This window comes from Taudactylus pleione, unplaced genomic scaffold (assembly GCF_031769625.1).
Source record: "Taudactylus pleione unplaced genomic scaffold, aTauple2 ptg000040l, whole genome shotgun sequence".
In the NCBI taxonomy this organism is placed as follows: Eukaryota; Metazoa; Chordata; class Amphibia; order Anura; family Myobatrachidae; genus Taudactylus; species Taudactylus pleione.
The window spans coordinates 24292082-24319015 of record NW_028284442.1 but is presented as its reverse complement, the minus strand read 5'-3'; the positions used below and the strand labels follow the sequence as shown (position 1 = coordinate 24319015).

At 42.8% G+C, this 26934-nt stretch overlaps 1 protein-coding gene across 2 annotated transcripts; it reads left to right on the top strand.

The window, feature by feature from the left end:
• The first annotated feature begins 520 nt into the window (after positions 1-520).
• On the top strand, positions 521-26832 carry PRPF8 (pre-mRNA processing factor 8). Of its 2 annotated transcripts, none has more exons than XM_088454841.1 (43): positions 521-624; positions 6135-6245; positions 7776-7944; positions 8078-8242; positions 9157-9375; positions 9545-9757; positions 9850-9975; positions 10056-10161; positions 10437-10627; positions 10720-10839; positions 10922-11111; positions 11414-11533; positions 11685-11819; positions 11923-12052; positions 12142-12338; positions 12556-12762; positions 12840-13003; positions 13837-13963; positions 14063-14255; positions 14923-15110; positions 15299-15537; positions 15634-15780; positions 17196-17406; positions 17500-17616; positions 18704-18951; positions 19061-19240; positions 19327-19462; positions 19550-19719; positions 19976-20105; positions 20192-20338; positions 20441-20601; positions 20867-21058; positions 21170-21407; positions 21521-21649; positions 21935-22048; positions 22142-22315; positions 22446-22639; positions 23026-23265; positions 23552-23693; positions 24177-24317; positions 25300-25439; positions 26089-26291; positions 26409-26832. In XM_088454841.1, the coding sequence occupies exons 2-43, from the start codon at positions 6146-6148 to the stop codon at positions 26561-26563; spliced, it is 7008 nt and encodes a 2335-aa protein (XP_088310967.1). In that variant the 5' UTR covers positions 521-624; positions 6135-6145; the 3' UTR covers positions 26564-26832. The 2 variants fall into 2 exon arrangements, with proteins under 2 accessions (XP_088310967.1, XP_088310975.1); XM_088454849.1 differs by having other exon boundaries at positions 539-607.
• The last annotated feature ends 102 nt before the right edge of the window (positions 26833-26934 follow it).

Here is a 26934-nt window from a genome sequence, read left to right as displayed (position 1 = left end):
AAAATCGTTCGTCGTTTACCGTGACAGATATTTCTATATCTGTCAGCGATAAAACGATAATTGACCAACATGTTGGAGAGACAAAAGACCCAATTTGCCGGCCACCAGAGTGCGCATTTTTTATCGTTCAGAGCCTATCCATTGGCAGATAAATTGAACGACTGAACGATAAATCGTTCATCGTTCAAATTTATCTGCTAATGGATAGGCCCCTTAAGTCCAGATATTCACTAACATGAGGTTTCTCACTAGAATTCATATGCAAAAGACGTTACTGTAATAGCACTGAGCACATCACCGCAAATGGATTAGCGCACAGCACAGCAACAGCCGCCAGGTTTAGTTGCTATGTACACTAACTGGTAGCTGTTGCTGGACGCACAGTCTACCACGGCACAACGTAATCCTACTCGGCACTCAGGCCACGCCTCCATCCGTCTTCGTCACGGCGCATCCAAAGCGCCTCCATTGTATTTCCTGGAAGTTGAACCCAACCGTGTAACGTGACTGGGGGGTAACTTTCTACATCCGGGTCACCGCTGGGATCATCGTGTGCGGTGCGTTGCCGCCATCCTAGTGCTGTGAGCAGCGGCTGGCAGCGGAGACGGTGAGGCGGAGAGCCGGGTATGTGTTACACAGGAGGAGGGGGTCGGAGTGAAGATATTAGTGTGATGCTGGGAATTGTGTGACCGCGGTGCGGTGAGGGAAAGACCAGGCCTCGGGCCTACGCTGCAGGGGGAGCCCCAGCCCGTGCTGTAGTTGCATAGTATCCCCACATTACACCTGATGTCTCTGCGGGCACGGTACTTTGCAAGAGTATCAGTTGTTGTTTATATTGCCCAGTGATGTAAAGCTGCAGTCTCTGGTGTATGCAAAATCCTGCAGCAAGCAATGTAACACATCGACACTTTTCCACACTTCATCTCTACCTCTCCCAGATCTAACCCCAAAGATGAATAGTTGTGGCTTGTCCATCACGTTCCCATTCTGCAGTGGGATTGTGAGACAGTTTTATATGGAGGGGCCAAAAGAAAACACACTGTTTATAAAATTGTTAATCATTACTTACAGTGGTGGCTATTACACTGTGTATAACTGCTCTCACCCTCCTGGTGTTTAGCTCTTTCTGGTGCTAATATTTGTTCATTGGTTGCTTGTGTGCAGTTTTATATCGGATAAGCCAAACTCCATTGCCATTCAGAGATGAGGTTACCTTAAAGTCGTTGTGGATTGTAGGGTTTTCATTCATTTTACAGATCTTGCATGTTATTTGGTGCTCTTAAGGTGTGTACACACTGGATCACTTTTTGAAAAATTTTAAAGATTCTGACGCAACAAAACTTCAGTTCGTCACGTGTGTACACACTATGCGCGCTCCCGTGGCGGTGTCGTCGCATCTTCAGGTCACCCCTACATGCAGCTCATTTGGACAATCTTGTTAACGATGTTGTTAAAATTGTGCAGTGTGTACGTACTACCGGACAACCGGGTGATATGTTAACATTATATAGTTAACGACCAAATGACTGTATGACGCACGATATATCGTTTGGTAGATTGCACAGTGTGTATGCACTAGATTGTTTATTTGTCCGGGAGTTCAAGGGAAATCTGGATGACCATTGCATCGTTTGCAAACAGTCTAGTGTATACGCACCTTTTAGATCATTTACCTACCAGCGGGTAAACCCCTCTAGGTTTTTACACCAGTAAAAGCATGCAATGTGTATGGGATATTTTATGCACTGCTAGGTGTCCTCCATTAACCTGCTCTCCTGGCATGATATAAGCCAGTTTGTATTTTACGTTTAGCGGCCCTTTTAAAGGCGAGCTAAACACAACATATTTAGCCATATAGTTTTAAAAATGTGAATTCTATTTATTTATGTTGCATTTGTAGTCTATGGTATTATGTAATGTCTGTCTTTTTCTACTACACTAGTATTCAAACGTGTTTGCTAATATATTTGTTTTCACAGTCAAGGCTTTACCATGCATCTGTGTCCTCCCTACTTCTTTGCTGAGTACACACTACATGATGTGTGTACCCAGCGATGGCACGATGCAGTGGATGTCGGTGCGATGTGCAGTTCCATGCTGCATTTGGCAGCATGGCGTCATTCATTTGATCATCCCGTCTGCTATGCTGCTCAGCAGATGGGACAGTTCAATGAACGACCTGCGGGCATGCGTGATTGGGCATACACATTATGTGATCCTCACGATACATCGTTCTAATCCGTGTTAGAATGAGATCGTGCATTGAATCAGGTAGTGTGTACCTAGTTTTACGCACACACTGCAGAGCAGGGCTTGACAAATTTTTCTAAAATCTAGGAGCCAGGATGAAAGTGTAGGAGCCAGACCACCGTCCATCCAAAAAAATGACAGGAGTGAGTGAGGAGCACAGCTCTGTGTGTTATGCAACTGTTATACACACTATACTAGTCCACAAAATGGTCACAGTTGAATGGATACAGTATAATGGAGACCCCCTTCACTGCTCTGCACAGCTTCCCTGCTCCACCCTCCAGTAATAACGGAGCACATTTCACATAAAATAATGGTGCCAGAAAGTACAACAAACCCCCCCTCCCCTCGTGGTCACACCACTATCCCTCTGAAGCCGCTCCACAATCCCTGGCCACGCATAGACCCTACTACCGGAGAGCTCAATGCTGCCGGAGATAGGAGACAGTAGACAGCCGGGACGTACAGGAGGATCAGCGTAGATTGGGACAGACAGCAGGGATCAGAGCAGGTCAGGATGTAGAGGAGTCGTCAGTGCAGGACGGACACAGGCACAGCAGTCACCGCAGGCGACACTCGGCATATGCACTCCTGTGCATGATATGAACACCGCAATACTATAGGCACGAATCTCCGCCGGAGCTGATGAGGATCTGCTTCCTCCCTCACTGCAAAATCTAGTTGCCAGGCAGCAAAATCTGGTAGCCATGGCGACCTGGCCCCCGGGATCTGTCGAGCCCTGCTGTAAATACCTTCTGAATCTTATTACAGTTGCTAATTCCTCAAGCCTAAAATATAGTTTAACATAAGTGAAACCAAGAAGTACTGTAACTTTATCAACTTGCTACAGTGTCATATCTAGTAGGACTAACTTAATGGGGGCAAATCAATTCCCAGCTTGGCGGGGCACTCCCGGAGTTATTCGGTTGACTGCGCTGTAAATCCGCGACCAGAGGATTTCTGCTCACATCCTCCTGAGGTGCTAGCACAAATCCGACTTAACCTCTCTACCTCAGGGCAGCATCCCGTGCGGTAACAGCATCGTGCCAGGCACTTAAGTCGGAATATGCAGTTTAGCGAAACGAAGCCCCAGGCATTAGTCGTGGTAAAAGGCATCTCCAAACTTGAGTGCATGGTGCCATGCGGGCAATTGAATAGCTCTGGGCACTCATCACAGAAGCTACATTACTTCACTTGGAATTTATTTGCTCCAAATTAATATTAAGCTTTTTTTAGAAGTCACTTTATAATTCTTGAACTAAGAATTGCTTAAGGTAGTGTGGTATCCATGGTTACACCCTATGGGGTCGATCCAATTATCCTTGAAGGGTGTGAATTGCAGTTGCCACGGTGTTAGAATGCTAGCAGTGGCCCTGCAACTTGCGGCCCATTACCAACCCAAATTTGCTCATTCAGTTTTGCGCAATTCAGGCTGCAGTAGAGTGCGGCTGACTCTCACCCGCGATACGTATGAAACCAATTCAATTGACCCCCATAATTGTTTTCCTGTTTAGTGGTGTAATTTGACTGCGCAGCGCTTTATTTTCTTTAAACATTTTAACAACCTGCTTAGGGGCATATTCAATTTGGAGTGAAGAGTCCGTTGCCAGACTTTTCGCCGTCATCGGAGGTTTCCCCGTCAAAGTTCTCGCGCTCGTCCCTGCGTATCCCCGTATTCAATTCCAAATCGGCTGAAACTCCTGTCTTTTTTGGGGAAATCAGCTCTGACATAGGGGTTCACTATGGGTAGCCCTGAATAGTCCTGATATAGGTATTTGGGGGTCTTTAAATGGTCTCAATAGGTGCTATTTAGCGTCTTTCAGCAAGTGGTGAAGAATAGTATTTAGCATTGTTTTTTTTCTTTAAAAAAAAAAATCAGTTGTCCCATCAAATTTGGGGTACATGAAAATGGATCCAAGCATATTTAAAAATCGCTAAAGTCAAGCATTAAAATGCGCAAAAAAATGCACCTTCAGCAAACACCTGCAATCCACAAAACATCTCCCCCATACTTGCAGACCCCCCCAAAGGCTATTTCGCTAGTTTTTTAATTTGTACCCCCACTTTGAACTTTTCCACCCACATTTTCAAAGTGCTTTTTTTGGGGTGTCCTTTGTTTTTGTTTTGTTTTTTTTGCCTCAGTTAGCGTCAAGTGGGGTGTACAAAGGGTGCAAAGTGGTTTCTGCACCTCTGCACCCCAAAACCGCAATTCTGCATTTTTTTTTCCCGCCAGGTAATAATAGGCGAAACTTTTTCGCCTATTACATTGCATTCCGTTTTTCAACTGGCGAAAAGACGCTACAATTGAACACTGAGATGAGTGAAATCAGCGAAAATGATGTCATTGGCGAAAAAGTTTCGCCGAGAACGACTTTCTGCTCCAAATTGAATATGGCCCTTAGTCTCAAGTAACTTTTTATGTTGTGGTATCTTAGAATGTTCTTTGCTGTACAAGTAATGATGTGAAATGCTGCTTATGCCCAAAATGTGTGGGCAATAAATCAGTGTGTTTTCTTTTTTTTTTTTTTTTTTTTCTCCTTTTTACCCTAATTTCCATATAATTTCCTAGATACTTCTTGGTAGGAATCAAATATCCTGTACATGATTTCTTATTTAATGTATTAATGGGCTCACTGTGTTTTCAATCTCTTACAATTTCTGCAACAAAAATACATTTTGTTAAAAGTATCCATACTGTATGACTCAGCTGGTTTTGCTCTGTTATACATTGGAGGCCCCATTCCTTAGAGACTGTTGTCTTAAGTGTGTGTGTTTTTTTTTTGCCATTTCCAAGTATGGGCCATATTCATTTTGAGGCGAAAAGTCCAGACTTTTTGCCTGTTTTCCAGACGGAAAAGTATCGTGCGTGTGCCAGATATTCCCCGTATTTAATTTCAGAGGACGCGAAAATGGGAACCAGCAAAACTTGGAGCGGCAACAAAGAAAAGGGAATTTTTGAGAAATCATACTTGCCCCCCCCCTAAAGATGTCCAGACATGGGGGATAACTATGGGTACCCCCGTCTTTGCATGCAGAAGGATGTCGGGTTTTTAAATAGCCGCGGCAGGTGCATAAATGTGGCTTTTTTTTTTTTTTTTTTCTTTTTTTAAGCCTGCACCCCTAAACCCCAATTCTGCACTTTTTTCGCCAGCTAAAGGCTGGAGAAAAATAATCCCCGTTTTTTTACATTGACTTTTCGCACCGGCGAAAAGTCAATGTAATGGAATATGGGGATAATGACAATAGGTGAAAATGACGTCATCGGTGATAAATTATCGCCGATGACGGCTTTTCGCCTCAAATTGAATACTGCCCTAAGTGTTCTGCAGTGTTTCTTATGCCGGAAATGCACTGAGAGATCAAATGTCTGTCCGGCCGACAGCCATGTTATCTGACAAGCTGAAACCATTAGCTATCGTGGCCAGACACTGTGAGATAGCTCACAGTGTATAGCCACAATATCGGTTTTCTTCTCCTGGGGAGGAAATATTTCCCTGTTCCGCCTCTTTGAAATAAGGGGAAATGTCAGGTGGTCTGCCGGAACGCATGCACTGCCAGATACAGCTGACCAATTATTAGATCTTTCGGACATGCTGGAGCGATGATTACTACTACAGCGGCAATGCACTGTTCAATTATCAGCCCAAACAGGTGGATATTGGCTGACTGGGATAATAATTGAACAGTATGCCAAGCATTAATAATACTATACTTTGGCCATTAATCTGAATTGTCGGTCGGTGAAAGAGTTTTATTGTACTCGGCAAATAGTTATGGTTCCGCTTCGCACTTCAGTAGTTACATGGGCCGTGTGTCTGCAGATAATTCTGCGTTTTGATAACATTTGCTTCACATGCTTACTCCATCTTTCCTTTGTTTTACAGGTTGAAACACCATGGCTGGTGTGTTTCCATACAGACCTGGGGTTCCCCCAATGCCTGTACCCCCGGGTTTAGCACCTGATTACATGTCTGAAGAAAAGTTGCAGGAGAAAGGTGATTAATACTAATAGACAAAGCTAAATTGTCAAATTGTTTACTTCTGTGTAGTCTATGGGCTCGATTCAATTGAACGTGATTTAAATAGCGCCGGGAGGGAGCTCCTGGAGCTGTTCAATTCAGTGCGCTGTTAGGTTGGAGAATGCCTGTTCTCCCGCCCCTCGCGCCCTAAGGTGCATATCCACTACACGCTAAAATTGAACGATTACGACATTAGTAACGTTCAATCTTTTCATTAATCGTGCAGTGAATATGCCGGCAGCGACCAGCAATGCGACAGGTTGTGCATGTTCAGGGATGAGAGAGGCTGTCTGCACTGAACGACATATTGCTCAGTGTGGACACTATGGCCCTGATTCAGAGGCGCACGCTATTTGCGTGCGCTCGCTCTGAATCAGGGCATCCCTAATGTTTTTTTTTTTTTTGACCGGCCTCCAGGCCGCTCACACAGCTGTGGGTGACCACCCACAGCGTGTGCGTGTGTCCTGGCGATGGTCGCGATTATCGCGACCACCGGGCTTGCGAGTAGTCCCTGTGCTAGGGTAATAGAGCAGGAAGTCCACTGCTGACATCACTAGTGATGACAGTAGGGCTGCCCACAAACAGCAGGCGTTCCTTCGGGAACGCTTCAGTTTGTGCAGCCAACCCCCCCCCCCCGCCTACAAAACGGGGCGAGCTGTCGATCAACATCGACAGCCGCCCCTTCTTGTAGCGAGCCCCGGAGTGAGTGATTTCTCACTCGCTCCAGGGCACGCCGGAGTGCACGCCGCACGTGCGCAATAGCCCACCATCGACTCTCTGGCCCTATGCGCTCTGAATCAGGCCCTATATCCACTGCACAGATGAACGATTACAATAAGGGCAGAAAATCGCATCGCGTCTCTACTTTCGTCGGATCAATTGATCGGCCAATATATCTGCTGCCTGCCGGCCAGTGTGTACAGACGATATGTCTGAACGACGTCGTTCAGGCATATCACATTGGCTGTGCTGCACAGCCAATGGATAGATATGTCTGCAGACTTATCTATCCATCGGCATGTGTGTACTGGCGGTCTGCAGACTGCCCATACACATGCAGCAGCAGGGAGGGTGGCGGACATGCCCTCCGGCCAGCGGGACCCGCAGTTGCTGGATAGATGGTCGTTCAGTGTGTATGAACGACATCTACAGATATATCTGCAGATCACTTTTAAAGATTAGCTGGCTAGTTCTCAGGGAGGAGCTGAAGTTCCCTCCTTTTGTTACAGGCACATGCTCTGCAGAGTGTCAGGCGCATAGCATTCTGGCGTGCAAATTTGGCAGTGATGTTGGTGCTAGATCACTGAAGGAGGAGGAGGAAAGCCATTCTGCATATGTATAGAATGTATTTCCTCTAACAGCTGGGGACACGAAGTAGGACGGATCTGTTGCATAGTATGCGATTGTGTTGGCGAAAGATCAGTTGGCTGCTGGGGTAAAAGGGGTAGAGTTGTGTTTAATCTCTTTAATCTTTTTTTATTTATAATTTTTTTTTTTTTTTTACAGCTAGAAAATGGCAGCAGCTCCAGGCCAAACGTTATGCAGAGAAAAGGAAGTTTGGGTTTGTGGATGCTCAGAAAGAGGACATGCCTCCAGAGCATGTGCGTAAAATCATCCGTGACCATGGTGACATGACCAACAGAAAATTCCGGCATGATAAGAGGGTCTACCTTGGGTAAGAGAATATATTTTTGTCATTGGGCATATGAGTATTTGGCAAGGTAAACGTAAGCCAGAGTAGTAGCATATGTGACACTTCGCCCCTTACCTGATTACAGTATTATAATACACAATGTCTTTGTTTGCAGAGCTCTAAAGTACATGCCTCATGCTGTTCTGAAATTACTGGAGAACATGCCCATGCCTTGGGAGCAGATCCGAGATGTGCCAGTGTTGTATCACATTACAGGAGCCATCTCATTTGTCAGTGAGATTCCTTGGGTTATTGAGCCTGTCTACATAGCGCAATGGGGGTAAGAAACAAATTTGTCTTGCAAGATGTGTTATGCATAAACAGTAATGACATTTACAGTAATGGGTTACTTCCCTTACATAATGGGCGAGATTCTACAAAGCATTGTAGTAATAGTGGCATTGTAAAGGCGCTTATCCACTAGCAGACTGTGAAACGATTGAACGATTATGACATTGTAATCATGCAGTTGTTTGTCTGTTCTGTGCCTACACTGAACGCTCAGTCTTTCAGTGTAAGCACCCTCCCTCATCCCTGAACATGGCCAATCTGTCGATATCGGCAGACTGACCAGCATGTTCGGGCGATGATAGATGTCAAAAACGACCAGCGGGAGAGCGTATTGCTGGTCGTTTTCGATGTTAAACTGCTCGATTTGTGCCTGATTAACAAGTGATTGAACAATAGCGATGTCGTTATTGTTTAATTTCGTAGTGGATACGCACCTTTACAGTAGTAAAATTTTATTCACATAGTTCTATTTGAATCTGCACCAACACTAACTTTACCCTTCGGCTTTACAATATGTAGGGATTGTCTAATGGGGTATAAGCTCAATCTGAACAGGAAACCTCAATTGGAAGAAACAATGTAGACTTCTAACTCAACTTCTTCTATACATGTGGACATTTTTGAAAGCTAGAGCACAGGAAACCTGGTTTTGCCTATAGCAACCAATCATGTTGTAGCACACTTTTGGGGCACTATAAAGAATGAAAGCAAAAATCTGATTGCTATGGGTTTCGCCAGTTTTCTTGGTCTCTAGTTTTGAAAAATGTTCACCCATAGTTGGTAGATTTTGAACCAAATAGAATTGTGTTTTTTCAGATAAACCTATGGTAAGTTCTTTGACTTTGTCTGTCCGAAGTCTTCTTTTTTATTTATTTTTTCCCCCCTTCTAACCTTTTACCACAGGTCTATGTGGATCATGATGAGACGAGAAAAGAGAGACAGGCGGCATTTCAAGAGGATGAGGTTCCCTCCTTTTGATGATGAAGAACCACCGTTGGATTATGCAGATAACATCCTTGATGTGGAGCCGCTAGAGGCCATCCAACTGGAACTGGACAATGAGGAAGATGCTCCTGTCATGGACTGGTTCTATGACCACCAGCCACTAAGAGACAACCGAAAGTAAGACTTGTTACACGTCCTTTACATCTGATTTAACTTGATAAATGGACAGAAGATTGCATTTTTGTTTCTCAGTTGGTTAACTTATACTGTAAAAATTGTTGCCTATGCTGTTATTATTGGTTTGCAAACAAGCCATTGACCTTTAGCACTTGTTCTTTCCTTGTAGATATGTAAATGGAACAACATACCAGCGTTGGCAATTTACACTTCCAATGATGTCTACGCTGTACCGATTGGCCAATCAGCTGCTCACAGATCTAGTAGATGACAACTACTTCTATCTATTTGACTTAAAGGCCTTTTTCACTTCTAAGGCTTTAAACATGGCAATTCCTGGTGGTCCAAAATTTGAGCCTTTGGTTCGAGACATTAACTTGCAGTAAGTGAGAGAGTCATTTGTTTTTACCACTGATTATGTGTGGTTTATTTTTTTTCTGTCATTTATTTATTTTTGTTTGTTTCTTTTAAAAGGGATGAAGACTGGAATGAATTTAATGATATCAACAAGATCATTATCCGCCAGCCAATTCGCACAGAGTACAAGATTGCATTCCCTTATCTGTACAACAACCTTCCCCATCACGTACACCTGACATGGTAAGGAGGAGCAGTCGCACAATTTCTGATATTTCAGTGCATACGGTGAACATGCTGCTAACTTTGATATCTGGTTACAGGTACCACACACCAAATGTAGTGTTCATTAAAACCGAGGATCCGGACCTGCCAGCTTTCTATTTTGATCCTCTGATCAACCCCATTTCACACAGACACTCTGTAAAGGTGAGAGTCATTTATGGTCAACCTTTTACTTGTTGCTTATAAAAACTTCAGTAGTAACTCCACTATAATTATGCTCCTCATATTAGTGTCTCTAGGTTCCGTTCTTGCAAAGGAGCATCTAACCCCCCAATTGCTGCTTTTTATTATTCACATTGTTGTATTTCTGCATGAATTCTTCTATATCTGTATATCTGTGAACCTCATAGTGCTTCTGGCTGTTGAGGCCAGTTACCTCTCTCAGTAAATATATAAATCCTAAACCTCTTTCCCTTCAGAGTCAAGAGCCCTTACCAGAGGATGATGAAGAGTTTGAGTTGCCAGAATATGTTGAACCCTTCCTCAAAGATACCCCTCTGTATACAGACAACACAGCCAATGGCATTGCTTTGCTTTGGGCTCCTCGTCCTTTCAATTTGAGGTCTGGTAGAACCAGGAGAGCTGTTGACATCCCTCTGGTGAAGAATTGGTGAGTGATTTTATCAGTACAATCTAATGACGTTTGGTAGGTAGCGTAAAGTACAAGCTTTACACCCAATGATATTGAATTTTGTCCCTTAGGTATCGGGAGCATTGTCCCGCAGGTCAGCCAGTTAAAGTTCGAGTGTCCTACCAAAAACTTCTGAAATATTATGTGCTCAATGCTCTTAAACACAGACCACCTAAAGCTCAGAAGAAGAGGTATGTTGGATTGCTTATGTGTATAATGGACTACAAAAATCCTTTGATTTTGAAATAACATTGTCTGTTTTGTGTTTCCCAGGTATCTGTTCCGTTCATTTAAAGCCACAAAGTTCTTTCAGTCCACAAAGCTGGATTGGGTAGAGGTCGGCCTGCAGGTTTGCCGTCAGGGCTACAACATGTTGAACTTGCTGATCCACAGAAAGAATCTTAACTATCTCCATTTGGACTACAATTTTAATCTGAAACCAGTGAAAACACTGACCACAAAGGTATAATACAAATATAAAGCCTATGTTAAAGCAACAAGCCACCTGCAGACAATGAAATTGCCTAGTTACCTATGTGTGGAGAGCTGTTCTGTGAGCTTAATGATATGAAGATTGTTTTATGGTAATTCAGAAGCGCCTGATGCTTCTAGCTCTTTTCTTTCCCAGCTTCTTGCTAGTTATGTACATGTAGCCTATAGTTTGCTTACATTGCTGAATTAAAGCACGATTTTAGTGATCCTGTCATTGCTAGTTTTCATTCCCATTCTGAAATTTTAAATATCTGTTCACATTTATCTCCCTAGGAACGTAAGAAGTCACGGTTCGGCAATGCCTTCCACTTGTGCCGGGAGGTTTTACGTCTGACCAAACTGGTGGTGGACAGCCATGTGCAGTACAGACTCGGTAATGTGGATGCTTTTCAGGTAAGGACCAACTAAGTGACTTCTTGTATTCTGTTTTATCTTCCACTTCCAGAGTATGTAATTTTACATTATGCTTTAAACCAAATAGAGAGTTATAATAACAGGAAGCTGAGATGAGAACAATCTGAATAGCCCTGTATTTTCCTTACAGTTGTCTGATGGGCTACAGTACATCTTTGCTCATGTTGGTCAGCTGACTGGAATGTACAGATACAAATACAAACTCATGAGACAGATCCGAATGTGCAAAGATTTGAAGCATCTGATCTACTACAGGTTCAACACAGTGAGTTCTTGTTGCACTTTTATTTTGCTTTTTTTTTTCTGCTGATAAGAATTATCAGAAATTAGACCCCTTCTTTTTTTTTTTTTTTTTACCTCTTAATTAGGGCCCCGTGGGGAAAGGACCAGGCTGTGGGTTTTGGGCAGCAGGCTGGAGAGTTTGGCTTTTCTTTATGCGTGGCATCACTCCTTTGCTGGAAAGATGGCTGGGAAATCTACTGGCCAGGCAGTTTGAAGGTTAGTCATTTAGGATTACCTTTCACCAGTGTGTCCTATGTTCAGAAAGGTTCTTTGAAATTGAAGTATGGTGTTATTTTTCCTTTCAGGTCGTCATTCCAAAGGGGTAGCAAAAACCGTGACCAAGCAGAGAGTAGAGTCTCACTTCGATCTAGAGCTCAGGGCAGCTGTCATGCATGACATTTTGGATATGATGCCAGAAGGCATCAAGCAGAACAAAGCCAGAACCATCCTGCAACACTTGAGTGAAGCTTGGAGATGCTGGAAAGCAAACATTCCATGGAAAGTAAGTACAGGAAGCTTTATTATTACTCTACATCTCCTCAAGGTTCGCTTAGAAGTGTGTTTTTTCTTTACAGTTGTAATATTATGGCCCTTTGTGTTGTATAAAATGAGAAATATAGATTTCGACCACAGATTTAATTTCAGAAATTGTCATGTAATCATTTGAAACTGTGCATGCTCCAGCTTTGCTTTCCTCTAAAGTTTGTTTTTTCTTCCAGGTACCAGGTCTCCCCACACCTATTGAGAACATGATTCTTCGTTACGTGAAGGCGAAAGCTGACTGGTGGACGAACACTGCCCATTACAACAGAGAGCGTATTCGCCGTGGTGCAACTGTGGACAAAACTGTGTGCAAGAAAAATCTGGGCCGACTGACCCGACTATACCTGAAAGCTGAGCAAGAGAGACAGCACAACTATCTGAAGGTGATCAGAGTCCCTTGTATTGGTATTAATTGATTTATTGGTTTAAATTTTTGCTAAGCTGCGTGTGTGGTTTGTAGGACGGGCCGTACATCACTGCTGAGGAGGCTGTAGCTGTGTACACCACCACAGTCCACTGGCTGGAGAGCAGAAGGTTCTCTCCTATTCCGTTCCCTCCTCTTTCATACAAGCACGATACGAAACTACTCATCTTGGCCCTGGAGAGATTGAAGGAGGCATACAGGTAAATAAATGGTTATGTAGCCTTTTTAAATTGGAAAGACTGTATACGTTTAGGAAGCCGGCGGTCGGAATGCCACCCACCGGCTTCCAGACAATTTAATCCCGACGAGGGACGAATGACAGGCGTCTAAATTTAGACGCCTGTTATTTTACCGATGCTGGGAGACCAGCGCCCGGCATCCCAATCAAGCGGATGCCGGGCGTCGCAGCGGACAGTCGCGGGGGGGTTAGGTTTAGGGCTCCTGGGGGGGACTTAAAGTTAGGCACCTGGGGGAGGGAGGGTTAGGTTTAGGCATCCCCGGGGGGAGGTTAGCGTTCGGCTAGGGAGGGTTAGGTTTAGGCATCCCCGGGGGGAGGTTAGCGTTAGGCTAGGGGGAGGGAGGGTTAGGTTTAGGCATCCCCGGGGGGAGGTTCGGGTTAGGCACCACCCCCGGGGGACGTTGGGTTAGGCACTGGGGGGAGGTTAGGGTTAGGCACTCTAAAGGAGGGTTAGGGGGAAAAATAGGTTAGTTTATACTGACCTAGGGCGATCGGGATTTCCTCCTCTGTCGGCCAGCCGCTGTCGCAATTTTGAACAGTCTGCCAAGGGTCCAGCGGTAAATCATACCGATTCCGGAAAGACATGCCAGTCTTTTGGTCCCTATCACATATTTAGTGTTTTTCATATAGGTATTGGTTACTTGTTTTATAGTCTTTGCTCAAGTGCAACATATCTATGGAATTTTCTTTGATCATGTCGCCTTATCCCTTTTAACACCGAGATATAGATTTCTAATATTCTTTATTGGAACAAATTAATGAGACAATATTTTTTTAAATGTTCTTTTCTGCCAGTGTGAAGTCTCGGCTAAATCAGTCCCAGAGAGAGGAATTGGGGCTAATTGAACAAGCATACGACAATCCTCACGAAGCCTTGTCCAGGATCAAGCGTCACTTGCTTACTCAGAGAGCCTTCAAGGAGGTAATGGTCGTTTTTTGTTTACTGATGATTATGCACTTTGTTTGTTTTTATGCAAAAGTGTTCTCTTGCCGCTGTAAAACTGATTTCTGTTCTTTTCAGGTGGGAATTGAATTCATGGATCTCTACAGCCACCTGGTCCCTGTTTATGATGTGGAGCCTCTGGAGAAGATTACTGACGCTTACCTTGATCAATACTTGTGGTATGAGGCAGACAAGAGGCGTCTCTTCCCTCCTTGGATCAAACCTGCAGATACTGAGCCACCTCCACTGCTAGTGTACAAGTGGTGCCAAGGTAGGATACATTCCTGGTCTGTATGTTGGGCTTTCCCAGTCTGCGTTTGTAACCAGAGTGAAACCATTTTGTTGGCATTATATATGCTAAACGGCAAATATCGTATACGATTCCTGTAAATAAAATGGTGGTTCTACTACTTGTTTTTCTGTCTGGTCATGTGGTGCTTGATTAGTCAATAAGTTCCCTGAGGTTAGAGGATATAAAAGGGGAGTAGTCTTAAGAATTTGTTTTTAGATTCAAATTAAGTGCTGTAAATTCATGTATCAGGCTTTATACCAGAGTTTCCCAAACTCCGCAATTACATTCCAGGTATTAAGGATATCCATGCTTGAGTCCAGATAATTAAATCGAATTGAATGAGGTACTAATGAAGTCACCTGTGCTCAAGCATGGATATTCTTAAAACGTGTACTGTAATGTCGAAGTTTGGGAACTTCTGACGTATAGTGTTGTACTAATGAAGTCCTGTGCTAAAGCTTGGATATCCTTAAAACCTGGACTGTAATGGCGGAGTTGGGAGCCTCTAGTATACCCTAAGGTTGTAGTGCCTTTAATAGAATTGTATAGAAGGCTTTAACATATGTGTAAAAAGTCTGTTTTTATTTAATGTGCATGGCTTGAGATTTCCTATATAAAATCTTCATTCCTTTGCATTTTACCCCAGGCATTAACAACCTGCAGGATGTGTGGGACACCACTGAGGGCGAATGTAATGTGATGCTGGAGTCACGGTTTGAGAAGATGTATGAAAAGATTGATTTGACCCTGTTGAATCGTCTCTTACGTCTCATTGTTGATCACAACATTGCTGATTACATGACTGCAAAAAACAACGTGGTGATCAATTACAAAGTAAGTATATAGAAGCTAGTACCTTACTGTTCATTGTCCAAACTATAAATATATGATCTTGTGAATACAGCACAGGTTCTGTGGGCATTGCTGGCACTATAAAGGATCACCGTTGCTCACACTGTTGGTACACTTGGCAATGCACATAGATCAGATTTTTACCCTGAGTGTTTCTCTCTTTTGCACAGGACATGAATCACACAAACTCGTATGGCATCATTCGAGGGTTGCAGTTTGCTTCTTTCATTGTTCAGTACTACGGGTTGGTGATGGACCTGTTGGTCCTGGGTTTGCACAGAGCCAGCGAGATGGCCGGTCCACCTCAGATGCCAAATGACTTCTTGAGTTTCCAGGATGTGGCCACAGAGGCCACTCACCCCATCCGCTTGTACTGCAGATATATTGATCGCATTCACATCTTTTTCCGGTGAGTGAGAATTTTCTGCCGGTCTGTTGTTGGACAGATAGATGCTGCAAGTGCCAGTTTTTAGAGGTTATAATAAAAATGTTTTTCCCCTTTCAGATTTTCAGCTGATGAAGCTCGAGATCTTATTCAGAGATACCTTACAGAGCATCCAGACCCCAATAACGAGAATATTGTGGGCTACAACAACAAAAAGTGCTGGCCGAGAGATGCCAGGATGCGGCTTATGAAGCACGATGTCAATCTGTAAGTCACCTTTCAGAGTATAAAGTTAATGTCCATGCCATGAGTTTCTGTTCTAAGTCCTAGCATATTTCAGCAGTATCCTGATATTCTTTAGCTTTAATGTAGTTTTCAAAGGTTCTTCCAACTTTCAGACATGTCCTGTATTAGTTACTGCTGTTTTCTGAATGCATTGGTATATTTAGGCTCACTCTGGTACACTACTGTTTTATTGCTGTCAAGTATGTAGTAAATGTATAATACCAAGATGACGCAATCCACATGGCAGATCACACTATAATGAAAGTAAGTTCTCCATATATTGGTCCTAGCAAAATAAAGTAGAATGAAATGGCTCCTTTTTTATTTTTTCTCAAATTTTCATAGGTCCTGCAATTGTATTCCTTGCTCCCAATACCAAGTTTAGATGAGACTACTACAGCTTTAACTTTGTAACAGATCATTTTATTCATTGACACCTAAAACTGTATAATATACAGATGTGTCCACTTACATCTAGCTTCCTTGTGCGTTAAACAGCCTTTCTAGTCGCGTCATGGCATGGAGTGACTCGGTAGCGTCAAGTGTCTTTTCGTGGTACTTTTTACCTTCAAATGAGTCTTATTGGCACAACGATGTTGGCACAAGCCGCTACAACGATGTTGGCACAAGCCGCTACTGCTGATGAAAATATGCAGTATACCTATATTCTGAGCGACTGCACGTCTATCTGCATGCATAACGCTACGTTGGTGTCAGCGGCTCTAACACTCTAATGTAGCGTCACACACAGAGCGTAGGCATGCTGCATATAATTTTAATCAGCAGAAGCTCACTGTGCGAATAACTCATTTGAAGGTAAAAAATCGCATGAAAACACTTGGCGCTACTGAGTCACACGGAGCTCCCGCGTCATGTATAGCGCACAGTTTTGATATATTTGGATACATCTGTACTCTAAAGAAAAACATTCTTGGGTTTTGCCCAAGTATGTTGATTTAAAATAAGACCGTATAGCAGAGGTTTTCCAAACTCTGCTATATTACAGTTCAGGTTTTAAGGATATCAATGCTTGAGTCCAGATGTTTAAATCAAATTGAATGAGGTACTAATGAAGTCACCTGTGCTCAAGCATGGATATTCTTAAAACGTGTACTGTAATGTCGAAGTTTAGGAACTTCTGACGTTATAGTGTTGTATAGGACCCTTCTAAGAGAATGCTTGCAGCATAACATAGGGCTATCTGAGCACATCAAGCAGACCACCAGTTGTAGTGCAATAAACAGCAACCATCAAGTTCATGATTGTTCGTACACGAGTAGAACCACAAACTTGAAGACATGTCTGTCCCATACATTTTGATCTTTGCAGCACTATTACTTAGATTTTTTTACTCTGTATATATGTACTAATCCTAAAAAAAAATTTTTTCTCTATAGTGGTCGTGCTGTGTTTTGGGACATTAAAAATCGCCTTCCTCGTTCTGTCACCACTGTGCAGTGGGAAAACAGCTTTGTGTCTGTGTACAGCAAAGATAATCCCAATCTGCTATTCAATATGTGTGGTTTTGAATGCCGTATTCTGCCCAAGTGTCGTACAAGCTATGAAGAATTCACTCATAAGGATGGTGTCTGGAATCTGCAAAATGAGGTTTGCATAGTGTGGTTCCTGTTTTATTGCAAAGCAAATCTTTTATGTTGAGTCGGAGATGGGAACAGGTTTATTGGAGTCTCATTTTTGCAGGTGACCAAAGAACGTACAGCTCAGTGTTTCTTGCGAGTGGATGATGAGTCCATGCAGAGGTTCCACAACAGAGTTCGTCAGATTCTCATGGCCTCAGGGTCCACTACATTTACCAAGGTAAGTTGTTTATGTAAGACTTGCATTTACTTTTGTATTTTACCCAAAACATACAAAGTTGGAAAGTATTTTAGGCTGTTCCCAGAAATGCTTATATGAAACATTGCTTTCCATCTTGCTGCACTATTCCTGACTGCTTTTGTCGTGCACGTTGGAAAGATGGCTGTGTGTACTCTGAGGCTCCATCTCCATTATTCAGCAGTCCTATTTAGACAAGGGGAGTGGTGGGAATGATTAATGCTTGTGCGTAGAAGCCCGTTTCGCCTCATTCGCCTGTTTTGAAGAAAAGTTTTTTCGCCTGCTTTCACAATGCGCGCACCCGCTTGTCACCCTATTCAATTGCGAAGATGCATATGTGCTAATGTAGCGAAAAGGACAGCTTTTTGGGGGAATTGTCTGTACCCGCTAAGAAGCATAACTGACATGGGGAATCCATATAGAAGTATATTGATAACCCTAATAAAAGTAATTAGGGTATTTTAAATTGAGTTAAAGGGCTGTTCTATGCATATTTGCATAAGTGTGGGAAAATTATGGAAAGCAATTTCTTTTGGATAAAATAATTGCTGTAGTTTAATAGGGGGTACATTAAAATGGCTGCTAGTATATGTTTGTGTCTATAAAGTGCAGATTTAAAAAATACACCTGCTGCAGCCAACTGCAATCCTAAAAACACCTGCCCCAACCATACAGCACCCCAAAATACCTGACCCAGTACTTTAGACCCATTTTCCAACACTTTTTACATTTTCATCCCAAAAATGACGTCTTTTTTGGGGTAATTTAAGATGTTTTAATTAGTCATTAGGGGGGTGTCCAAAGTGTTCTGAACGAAGTCCCCACATTTTTACCCCCAAAATATGGATTTTGCACTTCTTTTCTCCTGCCTTTGGGTGGAGAAACTTATTTTTTTTTCATCTGCTTTTGCCTGTGGAGTTTTTGCCTAGGCAAACAGGTGAAAACCACGCATCGGCGAAAACTTCTTGCCGATCGCAGCTTTTTGTCTTTAATTGGATACGGGCCTAAATTGGGCGTAGTCTTGGTGTGTATATACCCTTGATTTGGTTGTCTTGATGCGTTTCTCCAGATTGTGAACAAGTGGAACACTGCATTGATAGGCCTTATGACCTATTTCCGTGAAGCTGTGGTCAATACGCAGGAGCTACTTGATCTATTAGTGAAATGCGAGAACAAAATCCAAACCAGAATAAAGATTGGACTGAACTCTAAAATGCCAAGTCGTTTCCCACCTGTGGTCTTCTACACACCAAAGGAACTTGGAGGTCTAGGCATGTTGTCTATGGGACACGTGCTTATCCCACAGTCTGATCTCAGGTAATATACATATGAAGTTCTATTAATATTGAACCTAGTCTCTCCATAATGTAACTGCTGCAATACACTAGTATTTTCTTTGACTTGACCTTCCTGCATTTGTGAACAGATGGTCTAAACAGACAGACGTTGGGATCACCCATTTCCGTTCTGGTATGAGCCACGAGGAGGATCAGCTGATTCCTAACTTGTATCGCTACATTCAGCCATGGGAGAGTGAGTTTATTGACTCGCAGAGAGTCTGGGCTGAATATGCTCTGAAAAGACAGGAGGCCATTGCTCAGAACAGGTAAAGAAGCCATACTTCCCTATTCCCATTCCTGGTTACAATTTTGTAGTTGGTATTGCAAAACTTATTTTACCTTCTTATTATAGGCGTCTTACCCTGGAAGACTTGGAGGATTCATGGGATAGGGGTATTCCACGTATCAACACGCTCTTCCAGAAGGACAGGCACACCCTGGCTTACGACAAGGGCTGGAGAGTTCGTACAGATTTCAAGCAGTACCAGGTAACTTTATTTATATAAAGTAAATGTTTTTGCTTCTTCGCCCTATGTGCATGCAGTGTTACTGATCAATGCTGCTTGATCCATCAGGTACTAAAACAGAACCCATTCTGGTGGACACATCAACGTCATGACGGGAAGCTCTGGAATCTGAATAACTACCGCACAGACATGATCCAGGCACTTGGGGGTGTGGAAGGAATTCTGGAGCACACACTGTTCAAAGGCACTTACTTCCCCACATGGGAAGGTCTTTTCTGGTAGGTTTATACACTCTCTGAATACAGCAAATACACCAATGTTATCTGTAATTAAAATTAATGGTTCTCTAATATCTAGGGTTTATCTAAAAAAACTATGCACTTTGGGCAACGTACTCTGGTGGGTTAACGTTTAGTGTTTATCACTGCCGTATACTAAACTAATGTTATCAGCGAATGTAAAAACTGCCCATGGACCTATATTATCCTCCAGTCTTTCTTCAGCCCTCAATGCCTTACTGTGTTTTGTTACCAGGGAAAAAGCCAGCGGCTTTGAAGAGTCTATGAAGTGGAAGAAACTGACCAACGCTCAGAGGTCTGGTCTGAACCAGATCCCCAACAGAAGATTCACTCTTTGGTGGTCTCCCACAATCAACAGAGCCAATGTACGTCTCTAATTTGCACCTACGAATTGCAGTTCTTAATGGCTTGCTATTCCTGTTATTTACTCTCGATTGTACTTTCTTGTTAGGTATATGTTGGATTCCAGGTGCAATTGGATTTGACTGGCATTTTCATGCATGGCAAAATTCCCACATTAAAGATCTCTTTGATTCAGATCTTCAGGGCCCATTTGTGGCAGAAGATTCATGAGAGCATTGTCATGGACCTGTGTCAGGTATGGGTCCCTTTCATATTTGATGTATCTTGTGGTGTTCTCCTCTTGATCAGTGACTTGCAGTGTGTAATAAGTCCTGATGGCCCTTCCTGTGTCATTCAGGTGTTTGACCAAGAGCTGGATGCTCTGGAAATTGAGACTGTTCAGAAGGAGACCATCCACCCTAGGAAGTCTTATAAGATGAACTCATCTTGTGCAGATATCTTGCTATTTGCTTCCTACAAGTGGAACGTGTCCCGCCCATCTCTGCTTGCTGACTCCAAGTATGTACTCTGACCCCATTGCATTGTTACAGTTCCTCGTAATAATTACATTTCTCATTCTTAACATTTAATCCACAAATTTGTGTAGCTGTTTTGTTATAACCCTGACCATTGAACTCCACCTTCTGTTTTCAGTTTGTAATCGTTGTACAGGCCTTGGCTCATTTTACAGCCTACTACTATTTCCCTGATTGGTCCTATCTGGTAGATCAGTTGCGTGTCACTTATAACAATGAGCTGATACAATGTGCGTTCTCTCCTGCAGGGATGTAATGGATAGCACTACCACACAGAAGTACTGGATTGATATCCAGTTGAGATGGGGAGATTATGATTCACATGACATTGAGCGCTATGCTCGTGCCAAGTTCCTGGACTACACTACTGATAACATGAGTATTTACCCATCACCCACCGGTGTGCTAATAGCCATAGACTTGGCCTATAACCTCCACAGGTGAGAGACTCTCATTAATGATGGATAATCTTTTTATCTGTTGATGTTGGATTGATGATTATCCTGCAATTATGTCCGACTGTAACAAGCATCTTCCTTGTTTATTTCTAGCGCCTATGGAAATTGGTTCCCTGGAGGGAAGCCCCTGATACAGCAAGCAATGGCCAAGATCATGAAAGCAAACCCTGCCCTCTATGTGCTGCGTGAGCGCATCCGCAAGGGATTGCAGCTGTATTCTTCTGAGCCCACTGAGCCTTACTTGTCCTCCCAGAACTATGGCGAGCTCTTCTCCAATCAGATCATCTGGTTTGTGGATGACACAAATGTCTACAGAGTGACCATCCACAAGGTACAGCTTATGTGTCATGGTACTGTGGCTCTAAGCTCTGTAACTGGAATACTGGAGTTACCAGACGTTTTATCTTTTTTTTTTTTTTTTTTAATTCCTTTCTTCTATATTAGACTTTTGAAGGTAACTTGACAACCAAGCCCATCAATGGAGCCATTTTCATATTTAACCCCAGGACTGGACAGCTTTTCCTGAAGATTATCCACACTTCTGTGTGGGCAGGACAGAAGCGATTGGGTCAGGTATGTGAAGTACCTGCTGGTGTTCATGAACTTGTATCAACTCTGTATTTAAGAATATAATGGTTAAATGAATAGTTCAGTCTGTCTATAGTGCAATGAACCTATGATCTCCTTTTTTAGAGGAAGTTTGAGTAAGAAATACTTTCAATTTCTGACTTTGCTTGATGGGGATCATCCACATTGGCTTAATCCGTAGCAGTCTTAATCCTATTAAGGGAAAAAAGAATAGATCAGTGATATGGTTTTGTTTCAATATTTCAATTTCTCCATGTTTCCGCTTTGTAGCTGGCGAAGTGGAAAACTGCAGAAGAAGTTGCTGCTTTGATCCGTTCTTTGCCAGTAGAGGAGCAGCCGAAGCAAATCATTGTTACAAGGAAGGGCATGTTGGATCCTCTTGAGGTAAGAGCAGAAATAACACTCCACCCCGTCGTAATGTTTAGGTGGCTTGGTCGTTTTGGCTACTTATTTATCCCTGGTCCACTTGAATCACAGGTACACTTGCTGGACTTCCCCAACATCGTGATCAAAGGATCTGAACTGCAGCTCCCTTTCCAAGCATGTCTGAAGGTGGAAAAGTTTGGAGATCTGATCTTAAAGGCCACTGAGCCACAGATGGTTCTCTTCAATCTCTACGATGACTGGCTGAAGACCATTTCTTCATACACTGTAAATAAATGTTCTCCATTTCCAATTGGGTCTGAATTATTTGCAATTACATGTGTTACGGGTTTCAATTTATCATAAATTATTTTGGCTTCTATACATGATGTCGCTCAGTTGGCTGTAATTGTTGCAGGCGTTCTCTCGACTGATCTTGATTCTGAGAGCACTGCACGTCAACAACGATCGCGCAAAGGTAATCCTGAAGCCGGACAAGACGACAATTACCGAGCCTCACCATATCTGGCCCACACTAACGGATGAGGAATGGATTAAGGTGGAAGTTCAGCTGAAGGATCTGATTTTGGCTGATTACGGGAAGAAGAACAAGTAAGAACATTTTTTCAAATTACGCAAAGCATGTTTTGGGCTCTAAACAGATATCTAGTCTTAAGCCTAAACCCAGTCTGGGACAAGTTTGTAATATGTATGAATATTTCTACATGTGTTTGTATATCGGCTTAGTTCTTCTCTGGAAAGATAAAATAAGTTAAACAAACCGTGCAAAAGGTCTGCCATTTATTTATGACTATTTGTTTACTAAATACACCTTGTAATCCAGTTTAGTACCCTCTGGCTATATGTTTACTAGATTGTCCCAAAAGTCTCTGCTACAAAAGTTTTTTTTTTTTTTTTCTTCCTGCTGCTTCAGTATGTACCATTGTAAGCTGTGGAAGTGGTGGTTTGTAACCAAAGTGCATCATCTCTGTTTCTAGTGTAAATGTGGCTTCCCTAACACAGTCTGAGATCAGAGATATCATCTTGGGTATGGAAATCTCTGCCCCGTCTCAGCAGAGACAACAGATCGCAGAAATTGAGAAGCAGACAAAGGAACAATCTCAGCTTACTGCAACTCAGACACGTACCGTCAACAAGCATGGGGATGAGATAATCACTTCCACCACCAGTAACTATGAGACGCAGACTTTCTCCTCCAAGACAGAGTGGCGAGTCAGGTACAGACATGACGACACTTCAGCTGGTTCTGCATGTTATATACTGACTTATATAAACTCCAGCACGCACATCTACATGCGGTGTGTGTGTGTGTGTGTGTCTTGTCCTGAGATTTGCCAGGTGTCACAATTAATATTACTTTTACTATTGGATCATATGTTGCTCTGGCTAGGACAATTTGTCATGGGTGTTTGCCAGTCTCAAGTGTGTGTGTGTATTTGCTTGGTGGAATTGTTTATGTAACAGTGTGTACTTTCAGGACAATACTCTGTTTTGTTTTTGCAGAGCGATATCTGCTGCTAATCTTCATCTGCGAACCAACCACATCTATGTGTCCTCTGATGATATCAAGGAAACTGGTTACACCTACATCTTGCCCAAGAATGTGCTGAAGAAATTCATCTGCATCTCTGACTTGCGAGCCCAGGTCAGTGTTACTGCTGGATGGAGTGTGTAGGGGGAGGGGGCTTTTCCTTCCTCCTGTATGCACCTATGTGTTTTGCAATAACCATTATCTTGCCCATTCATCCCAGTTACATAATGGCAGGCTACATTGTAATCCGACTGATGTTAGTAAATCAAATCACATTAGTGCATATTATCATTTAAAAAAAAAATTCAATTATGGTTCAAAGAGACCAAATTTATGCTTCTGTTTGGCGTTGCCCTTGTGGGGAGTTACATAAAACATTATATCCTCGGGTGGGGTTTTCAGTAGTGATTTGAAGTTGATTTCATTGTGTCCCTTGAACAAGATACCCTTTTGAAAGCACTAATTGGCCATTTTCTATCACAGTTTGTATTGTACAGTTTCTCCTTTAGAAATGATTTTGGCATTTGTCTGTTCTTTTAGGTTTAGATGGAATGTGTTGTAATGATTATGTGTTCCCTTACATTTTGTTGTATAAAGATTGCTGGCTATCTGTATGGAGTGAGTCCGCCTGATAACCCTCAGGTGAAGGAAATTCGCTGCATTGTGATGGTGCCACAGTGGGGAACTCATCAGACTGTTCACTTGCCTAGTCAGCTGCCACAGCATGAGTACCTAAAGGTAACTTTTACAAGCAGTTTGTCTCTTTCAGTTCTCCAATTGAATTTCTCACCTCCTCTTGCACTTAGTATTGTAATGAGCTGTGTTACCAGTTTTCAACTTGCGTTGTTTTCTACAGAAGTGTCCACGTACACTTATACTCAAATCGCACCAAATAGCCCAGTTTGGCGTGCCATGGACTTTGCTACTAATCTGCGCCTTGTGTCCAGCCTCAGACTTCAGAAAATATGCGTCTTTTATTCGCATCACTAATCCAACAAATGTACAATGCATGGGTAATCTGGGTGCTAGAATTTCATGCAGCTGCTACTCTGACGCTAACCAGATGTCTAATACGAGTTGGCCACACCACATGTTTACACCATGCTTCTTCACACCATGCATCGTTGTGCTTAATCTGCCACTTCGTACCAATTCCTTTGCAACATAAACACTAATCCTAGAGCCTAGTACACTGCAAGTGACTTTGTATGTGGCTATGACACTAATCCTAGAGCCTAGTACACTGCAAGTGACTTTGTATGTGGCTATGACACTAATCCTAGAGCCTAGTACACTGTAAGTGTGTCTGTATGTGGGTATGACACTAATTCTAGAGCCTAGTACACTGTAAGTGTCTCTGTATGTGGCTATGACACTAACCCTAGAGCCTAGTACACTGTAAGTGCCTCTGTATGTGGCTATGACACTAACCCTAGAGCCTAGTACACTAAGTGACTTTATATGTGGCTATGACACTAACCCTAGAGCCTAGTACACTGTAAGTGCCTCTGTATGTGGCTATGACACTAACCCTAGAGCCTAGTACACTGTAAGTGACTTTGTATGCGGCTACAATGCGAATAAACCACAAAATGCAAAAAAAAAAAAAGTACAAGAATAACTACCTTTGGCAGAGTTTCTAAGCCGCGCCATATGGCACGTAAAAGATAGGTGTATGAGTACACATTTTTTTTTTTTTAATTTTAATTCTGTCCACTAGGAAATGGAGCCTTTAGGATGGGTTCACACGCAACCAAACGAGTCTCCACAGCTTTCCCCCCAAGATGTTTCCACTCATGCTAAAGTTATGGCTGATAATCCTGCCTGGGATGGAGAGAAAACGATCATCATAACTTGCAGGTTAGCAGGCGTTAATCATTCTTACACACAGTAATTATCATTCTTTATATCTCACATAACATTCTACCTTGTGAGCATCATCCGTTGCTGCTCAGTCACAAATGTTCTGCTTACCCACTCCCACAGTGCATATTTGAGTTACATTGATCCTCCTACATCAGGGATGGGGAACCTCAGGCCCGGGGGCCGTATAAGGCCTGCGGAATCATTTGGGCTGGCCCTTGGAGCTTTTTCTGTTAGCCTCATCTGGCTAGCAGTGTGCCTAGAATGGCATCCTGCAGCCAGAATCTATGCAGCAATGCCGCCTGGAGCATCCTTAGGACACTTCAGACGGTCACACCGCTGACCTTACAGCTCCCCGCAGCATGCTCAGGATGCTCCGGGCATTGTAATCATCGGCGATTGTGGCCCTGCCCTGTGTGACGTCACATGGAGGGGACGTGGCCTGCTGCAGGCCCGCAAATAATGTTATATATATATCAAAATGGCCCTCGGCAGAAAAAGGTTCCCCACCCCTGTCCCACATAGTAAACATTCCTTTTTATTCTCAAAATCATGTATGATTTCCTTAGTCTTGAATTTCTGTAGGGTATAGAGTATAATTTCTGGTCTGTATGATGTATTACATTGGAGCTTTTTGTGTCCTCAGCTTCACCCCCGGCTCCTGCACACTTACTGCCTATAAACTGACACCCAGCGGTTATGAGTGGGGAAGGCAGAACACCGATAAAGGAAACAACCCCAAAGGCTACCTGCCCTCTCACTACGAGAGAGTCCAGATGCTGCTGTCTGATCGTTTCCTTGGCTTTTTCATGGTGCCAGCACAGGCATCTTGGAACTACAACTTCATGGGTATGTAACTTTCTTTGTATAACTTTGCTTTCTGTAACCGTATGGGTTTTCTTAATGTAGAGTAAAGAAAAGATGTAGAACTTCTCTTGTGTCAACTTGTGGTTTCTTTTCTGCTAGGTGTTAGACATGATCCCAACATGAAATATGAACTCCAGCTGGCTAACCCCAAAGAGTTTTATCACGAAGTTCACCGCCCCTCGCACTTTTTGAACTTCGCCTTGTTGCAGGAGGGTGAAGTGTACTCTGCTGACCGCGAAGACCTGTATGCATAGTCTGTACATCAGAAAATTGGAGGACTTGATCACTGTTGATATTCAACATGGGGGACTCTTTTAAGCGCATGCTCAGAATCGTACATCTCTGGTTTTCTCCTTTGCAAATATATATATTTTTTTTTTGCTTATCGTAACTTTTTTGTAATTTTTTTTTTTTTTTGGTTGACTTCACTAAAGCTGTGTAGAAACTGTACGGACCTTGTTCTTGTTGATATCTTTGTACAATGTAGCTAAATGATTTAATAAAACTTTTTTTTTTTAATGTATCTTTGTTTAATGGAAAAGAGGTTTTATTGGGAGCTGTCAGGATGTTTCTGGTAAGACTGGGTTATCTTAAGTTTCTCTTGTGCAAAACAAATGATAAAGGA